General features: G+C 34.1%; 1 protein-coding gene across 3 annotated transcripts in view; it reads left to right on the forward strand.

The window, feature by feature from the left end:
• Positions 1–12,299, forward strand: part of LOC133528630 (uncharacterized) — a 318,208-nt gene that overhangs the window by 216,894 nt on the left and 89,015 nt on the right. For 2 of the 3 annotated variants that reach the window (XM_061866077.1, XM_061866078.1), the window contains exon 4: positions 3,855–3,959. The exons of the other annotated variant lie outside the window; for it this stretch is intronic. In XM_061866077.1, the coding sequence (XP_061722061.1) occupies positions 3,855–3,959 (105 nt within the window). The remainder of the gene's footprint in view (positions 1–3,854; positions 3,960–12,299) is intronic. 3 annotated transcript variants of the gene reach the window in all.

The following is a 12,299-nucleotide window of genomic DNA, read 5'->3' on the forward strand; positions in this document are numbered from 1 at the left end:
ATTTTGTATGGGAGGATTTTTCTAGTTTTTATTTTACTACAAGGGTTCCTAGTTTCTTTTTTTTGTTTTTTTTTAGGACATTATTACACAAATTGTCTTGTCCCACAGTAAGCTCAATAAGGCTTGTGTTGTGTTGTACAACGATACTCACCGTGTTTTTATTGAATTCCGTTAACTCCGGGGTACGTATGGGTAAGTACGTTTAAGGAAACTAAATGGTTCATTTTCAGAAAAAAATATTTTTGTATTGTTTTTATTTTTATAAAAAGTAATTAAATGTTGCATATAGCGTTGTTGTAGCACGGGTATTACATTTAATTCAACCAAATCAATGTCATTTCGAACATCAATCGTCCGAAATAGTACTTATGTTTACTAGCAAATGTACACACTCATACTAAACACTAATCAATAAGTAAACAAGCCTTAAGGCAAGTGTATACGCTCGTAAGGGCCTTATAAGATAAAAATAAATTATTAATTATCTCCGAAATGGAATTAATTAGAATAGCGGTGTCATTGAGAAAGTAACTTAATTTAAGCTCAGGAATGCACACTTGAAATTAACGAAAAAAAAACACGGTGTGTATAATTTATAAATGTTTATAAATACTTAAATACATAGAAAACACCCATGACTCAGTAACAAATATTCGTGCTCATCACACAAATAAATTCCCTTACCAGGATTTGAACCCGAGACCATCAGCTCATAGGCAGAGTCACTACATACTAGGCTAGACAGGTCGTCTACGGAACCTAATAAAAAAAATCGACTGTGTAGGTATAATCTAATTCCAGTACTCTCAGAGAGCAGTGAGCTATTCTATTTCTAAATTGAGCTTCCAATTAAGCAAATCCTGTAAAACTGGTATTACGTTAATAGGTAGTCAAGGATCACACCAACGAGCTACTCGAGTCTTAAATAATTAGGAAAGAGCCACGGCAAGGAACAAGGGAATTGCTCAAATGTCATAAATAATTTATAGAGATTCAAAGTCGCAAGCTCTTTAGCAGCCGAGTAAGAAAGCTTTTTGTAACCACTCGCGGGTGGCATTTCTCTGTTTTGATTATACTCGTAGACATCATTGACTGAGCTGGGTAGATACCTACAGTCAGTTACTGTACACAATGACTATTCCATTTGGATCTAAATAAATATGTAATAAATATAATCAACTTAGAAAAATAATCAAACATTATTAGTTATCAGATATCTAAGGCTCACACAAAATATTTATTACAGACTAAAATAAATACAATATTATACTAAAAAAAATAACTAAACATCAAATTGATTGCGACGACACAAAGATACTACTTTGGTACAAACGCTACATGATTACGATTATGGAACAATTTTACACATCGACCTTGTCCCACAATAAGCTCAATACGTTTTGTGTTGTGGGAACTAGACAAGGATATATAACAGTAAAGAATATTTATGATAAACACACACAAATCAATCAGTCAAATAATTTCTTTCAAAACATAATTCCATATAAAATGTCATCACAATAAAAATAAAATAGAAAAAAATGAAATTTAAAAACAATAGAAACTTTAAAAAATTAATTAAAAATACAATTATCAGAATTACCTTAATCCAATTCAAAATGTATTACACCAATGTGGTATGGTAAATGCCCTTACCGGGGTTCGAAACCAGATATCCAGCTTCGTATGCTGGGTTACTACTGACTACTTAGACTAGGAGGCCGTTAGAATTACAATTTAAATTAATATTGTGACTTGTCCGCCGTATGTAAAAAAAAAACGCTATCCTTAAAACCTCACAAGAAATACCCATTTTGCTACAAAACCTCGACGGTAAAGGAATAAAACGAATGTTCGCTCCCTACTTTATTGAAGTAAGGCTTCCTACCCCTTGATGCTCATTGATGCGATTAGTTACCACTCAAATAGAGCTGGTTCTTACGCTTGGCTCTATGAATTCACCTACATATATATATAATCCAATCTCCTCACTATTAAACATGATTCTATGAATGCAACGGAGTATTCCCCATTTGCTTTGACGGGAACCATTTCAGGGGTACACAAAGAGAATAACGTCGTATATGCTGGATACATATGTGCGCAAACATAGATTGCCTTGACATAGCATTGAGATTAAATGTGATTAATTATGCGGATTAAGGGATGAGTTTGGTTTGCGTCGGTGAAATAGTTGTTTATAACAGAGCAATATTTAATGTGTTACCTGACCTGGTGGTAAATTAGCGTACTTAAAAGGATATACGATATTAGCGTAAATGCGAGTGTAACGCAACACGAGTAGGAATATGCGTAAACGGTAACTATTTAGTATTGTGCCCTGTGGAAATGTGCCATAGCAATAATTATTTTTTAATACAGATGCTCAAAAAGTGATACTTTCCATCTTTATCTATTGTATATATGAGCATTTTCAACAAAATACTTCTATAATTAGACTTTATGTTAATCAATGTTGTTTTTGCAGCATTTATAAATGCAGCCATCCTATACACATTTACGGACATCTTTTATACTCGTATGTGTAATAAAATTCTGGTTATACTCATAAACCGACTGACTCCACAGAAGCCTTTGAACCGCAATATATTTATTTATAAGTACCTAGGTACCTAGTACCTGAGGTGTGCCAATAAAGAGTATTCTACCTATCTATATGTATTTATTTATCTACTTTCTAACATAGATCTTCCTACTTCATTATAAAACAGTTTAACAACTGGGCCACACGATCGGTGAACCATCACAATTCGCAGTATTCCATAGTACTTAAAGTTGTATGTATAATAATTCACTAGTTTACAAAGTTTTTGTCCTTTGAATGAAACGTTTTTTTTCTTAACAATCGAGGTACACTGAGTTTCAGAAAAATTATAAAAAAAATCTAACATGTCATGTTTTCAAGATATTTATTATTTTTGATAATTTTTTACAAAAAATAATGCTTACAAAAATATCAAACAAAAAATTAAAAGTGAATTGTCTTAGCTTTTTTCCTGTATTTATTCGTGTCTGTATCTCTAATAACAGACAAGCAATAATCACCTAACATGGCCTGGTCGCAGTATCCTTGATAATTTTGCTCAAAAAATTTCAAATTCTGATGAAAACGCTCTCCATGTTCATCGCTGACTTGTCCGAGGTTCGCAGGGAAGAAATCGAGGTGCGAGTGAAGGAAATGAATTTTTAGAGACATGCTGACACCCATTCGTTGAAAATTATGTAATAAATCAGCACCTAACTGTTGGTAATTTTCATTTTTTTTGTTGCCTAAAAATTCTTGAATAACAAATCGTAGTGATTTCCAAGCAGATCTCTCAATATCAGAAAGGCTGTTTTCAAATACCCCATCTTTTAAGAGTTTGTTGATTTGCGGTCCGATAAAAACACCTTCTTTTAGTTTAGCCTGAGAAAGATTGGGAAAAATAGAGCATAAATGCTTAAAAGCTACACTAGTTTTATCTAGTTTGATTCCGTTATGGGATATCCTTTTATAGATATTATAAATTCACCACAATCATATATCAACATAACAAAAACGATCAGAATGTACTTTATACAACCTTTTTGACATTTTTAAAACAAGTATTTATTTACCTGAACACTGCACAGAATCAAAATTTTAAAATAAAATCGAAACCAACTTATGAGTAGTTTGAAAATTAGATGTTATAAGAACTTGATTTATAGACGTGATAGAAATAAAACAAATATATGTTTGCGTTTAGTTATTACTACTAAATACATCGATATGGAATTCATTGAAAGGACATAACTTTTATTTTAATTTGTAAACTAGTGAATAGAAGTGAATTATATTTGCATTTGGTCAGATGGGGATCACGACGAGCTAAGTGCCCTATTGGGAGCAGCCTCGCCGGAGCTCGGGCTCGCCTCCGACACATCTGATAGTCTCCCTCTCCCAGATCATGATAATGGTAAGTTGGGTGATGGAGTTGGTACTAAAACTTCGAGTGATATTTGCATCCGCACCCAACCTAGCTTGCGTTTTTTCCTTGCTTGTTTGAACTTGTGTATAAAACTCTTTAATAATATTTTGGTTATGTGTAGGATAAGTATACTAATTTTATACATTAAAGTGTCTACCGCATTGAATAGTGTCCTATCTGTAACTTCGCAATTAAAATTGATATATAAATAATTTGTTGTTGCCCAACTTTCTAACTTAATGCCTAAGAATTTGGACATCAAGCTACTGAGTTCATTATCAAAAATTTTGCCTTGCTGTACTTATCAACAATTTGTTTTTAACTCATTGGATTTTAATTATAAAATAGGATTTTGCTGATATGAAAAGTTTTAGCCGGGGATTTAAAGCTATCAAAAACAATCATTGTTAATAAATTGCATAGTATTCAAATGCAACACAAAGTTTGTAAATAAATCGGTTAGCTTATGTTTATTGCCGACTAATCCGAGCTTGGATTTCAATTAAAATTTGTGTTTATTTAGCAAGCAATAAATGTATTTACTACGCTTTGTTCAACATAAATAATCACAGAAACCAAATATTGCCCAATTTGGCTTAATTTAGATGTTAACAAATTAATTAATATATTTACAAAGTTAGTAAACCTTTGTGCCCGGGGCGGAGTTATGAGTTGGCAACATTTAGCCCTAAAAGTCCCCGCGGCGATGGCATCAGTTTGTTTAAATAGGTGACAGTCCCGCGAGCTCTATTTGTCATCTGGATCTGCAATCTCGAGTTATTTAGAGCTTTACGCATGCGTGTGTCGGACGGGACATACAGCATCATACCACTACAAAGTTGTTACACGAGTAGTGAGATGCAAGGGTAAATTGTATTTAAATACTAGCAAAATCCCTAGCCCAGTCAGTATTAAGCAACTATGAGTGTGTCGCGCCAGAACATAATTGGCTACGTTATAAAAAGTAAATAACAGCCCTCTTTAAAGTTATTTTCATATTATGTACGCCGTAATTAAGTAAATACTGGTAATCATGAAGATAAGTATCATACGTTACCTAATAATTACTTATAACATGTAAACGGTTATCAATAATTTCAAATATTACACACATGCCTGCTCTCGTCATACTGACCTAAATATGTTTCTAAAGTAAAAGATATATAAATATTACCATAAATATTCTGATCTTCTAAGTACGACGTAGTATTAATTGACTTATATATTGTCATGTATTGTTAAAATTTCTTGATTTTGTTTCTTGTAACATTATATGAAAATATACAATTTCACCTGTTACAATAAAATAGAATATATTAAAAAGCGTTTCGAATCGCATCACGAAAGGCTATCAAGTACGTGCTTTGTTAAATTCAACCGTCGACCTACATCTGCCAACACCACTTCGCAGATCAACCAGACACTCGACGCCCGAGGCCCGAGCCCGAATATCCTCGGCCCGAGGCTGCTATGAAACGCTAGTGTCTGCTGACTAATGTGCGCTGTCACACGCCGTCGGCTTGTTTCCTCCGAAAGGCTCGTGTGTGCCACAATGCTCTTTGTCAAGCCTGACTCCAGCAACATGAGCAAAATAAAACAAGTGAGCCTCATTTTCGCGTTCTGTGCAAACATCAAACCAACTGTCGAAGATCAAAGTTATTTTTTTAGCATTTCAACTGCCTGAATTTCTTGGACACCATTTCGATGATAAATTCATATAGGTACTTATGGAGAATTTGACTCGTGAGTTTTTTCGGTATAATTGGGAGACTAATCTATTGCCACGTCTGCTAATATGTATCCACTAAAATCATTTGAAACAAACGTATAAATAATGACCCAGCACAACGAACTCATTATATTTACGATTTTCTGATTTATATAATTATATTGCAAGGCAAGTTCTAAAAATTATATATGTACATATTTTTAACTAAAAACTTTGTTATATGTTTAGTAATTTTAGCCCTGAAGGAAAACAGCTTCAAACTCTTGTATTTTAGTCACAACTACAATGTTGTCACTCTTCGAGCAGGTTAAATATCACAGTGCTATTCTCAGTATCAGATGGAAAACGGAGGTTAGCATATTAGACGTTAACCAAGCGCAGGCGAGCTTCTGCCTCGTGATTTTCAATACAATTATAAGATCTCTGACTACGTTAAATTGTTATGGATCATAAGGTCCCACTTATACTGGTTCATCGGAGGTGAGCGTGATCAGGAAGAGATGCAAATGATAGCCCTGAAGATGGTAGATAGAAGCAATTCACCTCAGCACACCCAGCATATTTGTCATCTGCATCACACACGTCCCGAGCAGGAAATATATTTTCCCCAAATGAACATGCTTGGTGTTCAAAATGGCTTTGGAAGGCTGTGTCTGCAGTTTCACTGTTCCGTCATATGACGTCATACGTCGGTTCATATTTAAGTTCATACTTACGTGTCGTTTTCACATTTCAAACACAAACTTATTTGATCTGCCAGCTCGATCTCATCCATTGTTTTGAGCATAATCAGTTTCAGCGTTTTCAGTTATCTTCGAAAGACAAATAGGTCATCGAACATGGACCTGACATCAAATTATATCTGAATGATGACAGTTAGTTATCATTCAGGTGTTCATTTTGCTCGGACTTGTCCGAACATGTAACGGCGCGAGCGAGACAGACGATAACTAAATAACATCATTCAGATGATATACGATGTCATGTACGTTCTAATTGGCCTGAAAGAGACTTATCGTATATCGTCTACATACGATGAAAATATGTAAGCATTGGTCAGGCATGGTAATGTTTTTTTTTTTTCACATAAACCATTTTTAAACTGCACGCTCCTCCACAACATCAAAAGAGCCTAAACGACACGTCAGTTCTTCAAAATTATTTTACAATCTTTAGGTGAGGTCGTAGGTGCTTTGGAGATAAGCGCACACTTAATAAAATGGTTTAATATCAACAAATGCATGTTGGTTTTGTGGTATGCTAATTGGTACCTACTTAATTACTATGACATACGATTTAATAAATGAAAACCTTTATTGTAAAAGAAAACATAATCAAAGTTACTTACAATTAGGAGAATCCATAACCATCATCTAAATCCACAGCCCAGGCTTCGTCAAAAGCATAGGTACTAAACAGAATCCGCAACAAACTTCGTCCAATCTACATAAGTGATAATCCGCCACAGGCTTCGTCATAAATGTAGGTACAACATAAAATCCGCAACAAGCTTTGTCCAAAAACCTAACACTACATACGCCTCCCCGTTAATCCCCGAAACGACACGTACCCGTTGTACTGACCGCATTACCGCGCTGTACTGCCAGTAATATTTGCTGGACCAGGTATGAGCCAGAACAGGGACCCAAGCCTCGCTCTCTTAACCGCCGCCCCAGATTTTTAATAAAGGTTTTCGCCTCAGAACACCAGGGAATAATTGACATTACATATTGGTTTAACGGCTATTATGTTATATACCATATAGTTACCCGAGCGATGTATGTGTATTTTATTATATTGTATGTGTATTTTATTATATTGTATGTGTATTTTATTAAATACACATACACACTTGCTAAAAACGACGTTTTTATTCCACCGATTTTTGGCTCATAATTTTAGATATTAAACACGCGTGCTTTTCCCGTATATTATAACACTCGTGCTCTTTCATTATATTAACCGACTGAGTTAAGAAGGTAACTGATTGCTAATAACGAAACGAATATGGAAACGGATCCTTCTCAATTTGGTCGAGTAATACATTTTTTTAACCAACTATTAGGTTTCAAATGTTAGTTCAAAGTGGTTTAATCATACCAAACATAATTTATAACTTAAATTATCACGTAAATTACATTAATGAAATAACATAACATTTTATCGATTTGATCTCCATCCGTCGAATAGAAATACGAAAATATTAGCTTTTTTACTTTAATTGGCTGTTTGTCGATTTCGTTCGCGCCTTTGCCTTGCGCGCGTATTGGAATCATGCGTAAAAAAAATACGCGCCGGCCATTTTCCGTATTTGTCATAAAATTTGAATTATTTTGCATGTTTTTAGTTTAAATATTGACGAAAATGTCATTTTCAAGCATTGAAAATGAAGAACACATAAAACTGACGCTGCCAGTAACACTAATAGAGGCAAGAGCCGAGAACGAAAGCGTTTTACCATCAAAATCGGGTGAAAAATAATTGGCGGCATATGAAACTTTTATTCAATGGAAAATCAGCAAAACGTCCAGTCTTTCTTGGAAAACGTGTTGGTAGCTTACTTCAATGAACTGGCGGATAAATGCTTGTAGGCATTTATCCGCCAGCACGCTTTGGTGCAATTATTCGATGTTAAAACTGTAAGCCACCATTTTGAAAATTGTACTTCCACTGTTTTGATAAAAATAAATCAAATTTATAAGTTTTGTATTTTCCTCGCAAGTGTGTTGAAAAACGTATGAAACGTGTGTGCTATGGTCATTACACACATCGGCTTTCTTATTGCGCGCTCGCTTGCAGCTCGAGCGCTCAATATCGCCTCGTGTATAATGACCAACTTAGCAGACTTGTATTATATTGTACTATTCTTAAACACCTACTGGCAAAATAACCCTTCTCTTTCTTTCCCTTTTTCTTTATTCTATGTATCTATTTCTTTTGTCTTTATCTCTTCTGGTGTACCTTTACTATGTTTACATATAATGTCATTATGGTGTAAAGTAGATTTATTCCAGCCCAGCATTAGGCATGAATTAGGCCACGGGCGACAATGATTAACGGTATAATACTGTGACAATCCATTACCTCTAATGGAGCTTGTCATTTTATTGAATCCTTCCCACAGAAACACACTCGCGTTCATTATATAGAGCCATTTACAACTTTTAATGAGCATCTTCTGATCTTTAATCTATATTGCACTTTTTATTACACATTTTCATTGCACCGAAAACGAAACGAAGTTTCTTTCATCATTTGGCTTACTAACAGCTCCGAATAAAGAAAGAAATGCCTGATTTTAAACGTAACGAATCGTTAAATTGGACCTACTCAGGCGCACATGTATACAAAGTGAATGTTACGTTAATTGAATGAGAGAACAAACGAAACACTCTTGAGAGAGAATATACAGACGTAAATAAAATAATCGAAATACAAGGTGCATTAGCAGATGAGGCCCCAGGCGGAGGCGCTCGTTATGTCAATTGCTTATGCACAATGCAGGCGGAGCACGCGTTTGGAGCTTATAATGTGTATGCGTACATGTGGTCTTAGCCAAATTAACAAATTAATAATTTTCATCTTGAATTTTGAAGATGAAAATAGATAAACTATTAAGTATGAATACGCTACCATAGTTTAAAAAAAAATCTTAGTCACACATCTCTTACTAAATGTCATTTAAAATTAAAAGTACCTACATATGATAAATTAACTAATATAAAACGTATTATTCTAAATATTCTCAATTAGCTTTGCAATTAAATTATCAACAACTAACTTCTGCCCACAACTTCGTCTGCTGATGAATGATGATGATAATGATAAAATACTATTCGATGTCCTTCCTCGGGCCTATAACTATCTCCATACCAAATTTCATCCAAATCGGTTCAGCGGTTTAAACGTGACGAGGTAACAAAGAGAAAGATAGACAGAGTTACTTTTGCATTTTTTTATAATATTAGTAGGTATAAGCCACTGTAAAAAGTGCTATTAACGTATTTTTGTGTCAACCTGTATCGACGTCGGTCGATTGTAAAAGGCAGATCATGAAATTACTAGCCATATCGTGACACGTGAAAATCTTTGTCTCGTTCCCTGAGTTGACGGAGCCCATTTCTAGACGGTTTGCCTTTCGGGCATTTGAAGCTACCCAATGAACCTATCCTACCTATCTATTGGTTTAATGTGACTACCGTAAAAACATTACACGGGAACAATAGGATCTGCCTGATGTCACGATCGGCCGCCGACATCTACATTCTAAGTACCTAACGTGTATAACATTGGTTTAAGACATCACTCTTATTGAAGGCCTAGCCTAATCGTTAGTGACTCTGCCTGCCCACAAAGCCGGAGATCCTGGTTTGTACTATAGGACAAAGTCGAGTTATTTAAGTTTATTCCAGAATAGTATTCCAGTGCAACCTCGGTAACTCGAACCTCGATATATAAAAAAATCCTCATTAAGAGCCCAAAACCTCCATAACTCGAAATATTTAACCTCATTAACTGATCCAGTACATTTTTTACATCTATTACTCGAAAAAATAGGTATGTTTTTTAATTACCTCTATATCTCGAAGCTATTTACTAGCAAAATGTAATTGTAATTTTAGGTAGTTCCCTTGAGTTTCGTGCTGTCGAGGTTTTACTATGTTTATTCACTATTTATTTATCTAATCGTTTTATTTTCCTTATTCTTTCAGCAAGACAGCCATAGGCAAATCAGTCGCAATTAATTCAAATAACTATACGAGTATACTTACATATTTTTATATTATTACAGATATTCCTTTGCATAGCTGCAAAAGAGTCGACGAAGCCCAAGGGGGTTAATTCAAAGGTCATAGCACTCGTAATCAGTCGTTCTGGTAGATTAATCCTTGTAAAACTTTTTTCATTTTTGTATAAACTTTCAAAATGTAGTAATAATGAAGGCCGGTTACACCAAACTCTTTGAAACCTTAATGATGTTCGAAAAAAATAGTGTAATGAAACTAATGAAACCTCTGGATAACAGTTGTGTCGTTTTGCAGGAGTATCCAACCTGTAAGTACCTATGTACTTTTCCCAAATATAGAGCTAGTGAGTTATTAATCTATTCTGCCATGGTTTTATTTGATATTAATTCAACCCATTAATATGACCAAAATTATTTAGGATTTCAAAAAGTGATAATTTTTTAATATATATTTATATATCCCCTTATTCATAAAACTTTACGGACCTGATTTAGCTAAATTATGTTTTATCCCTTTCTTACAAATACATTAGTCAAAATGACAGATATACACAAACGATTCATAGCTAATTCAGGCCAGTAAGGCGTTTATGAATAACGCCAGTTTTTTATGATTATTAAAAGTATACCATTATGCTAAAAGAAGTCTTAAATATCAAGTCAAGAACAAAACGGCCAGTTATTTTTATTCGTTGACATGACGTAAATAAGGCCCTACAGTAATATATTGGTATGTGTTGTAGGTAGTAAATACTTGCCGTATTTTTCAAACAATTTAAAATAGAAAATGCTTTTAGAAGATACATTATTTCATGCACTTTAATGTACTTTAGTATGCATCAAAGCTCAATGTCAAACATCTCGGATATAAGGTACCTACTGGAAGCTTCTCGTCTCGTGAGTACAAGTACCTGCGAGCACGACAGACAGGTATATTTACCTCCATAATTATTATATGGATAGTGCAAACGCGCGACTGTAACTTCTCTGAACACAATATGAATACCTACGTCTAATTTTGAAGACGTATTCATACTTTCGAAGTTGTATAGTACGATCACGTCTGAAAATATCGATACGAAAAAAGTGCCTACAATATGTCTACACGATGTTTATTGCCAATATGTTACGGAAGTGTATATATATTTTGGCACATTTTTCATATCGATATTTTCAGACGTGACTGTTCATTTTGCAACGAGTAAGATAATGCGGAACTAAAGACCCGAGTTTGCAAAATTCGCACCCTCGGAGTTACAATGTTTTTCATTACACACAATTTGCAAAGAAAAAACTAAATCTGAGGGAAATCATTCTTAAATACGGTAACATATCAAACATAGAAAGTTATGTAAAAACACCACGATTGAAAATTATGTAAAATATTTTAAACAGCTATTAAATTAACAAAATTAAATATTTTTCAAAAATAAACTGCTTAGGGAATTATAGCTTTTATTTTCACAATCTATAAGTCCCGTGGGAACAATATAGGCTATTGTTCTTCAGTACACCTGCATGAAATAGGATCTTTTTCGAGCAAGTGAGATGAAAAGAATTTAGATAATTACAAAAATAGCCAATTTTAATATTTACTAAAAGTCATAAACAAGTTCTGCGGTGTAGCTTTTGATCTGATGTTGAGTAAACGTACAGTTTGTGTAACCGACACCACGATTGAAAACTATGTAAAATATTCTAAAAGGCTATTAAATTAATAAAGTTTTTTGAAACATAAACTCCCTAGGGAACTATATCTTTTATTTTCACAGTCTATAACTCCCGTGGGAACAATATAGGCCTTTATCCTTTAGTACACCTACATGAAATAAGATCTTTTTCGAACAATATT

Source organism: Cydia pomonella, chromosome 19, assembly GCF_033807575.1.
Source record: "Cydia pomonella isolate Wapato2018A chromosome 19, ilCydPomo1, whole genome shotgun sequence".
In the NCBI taxonomy this organism is placed as follows: domain Eukaryota; kingdom Metazoa; phylum Arthropoda; class Insecta; order Lepidoptera; family Tortricidae; genus Cydia; species Cydia pomonella.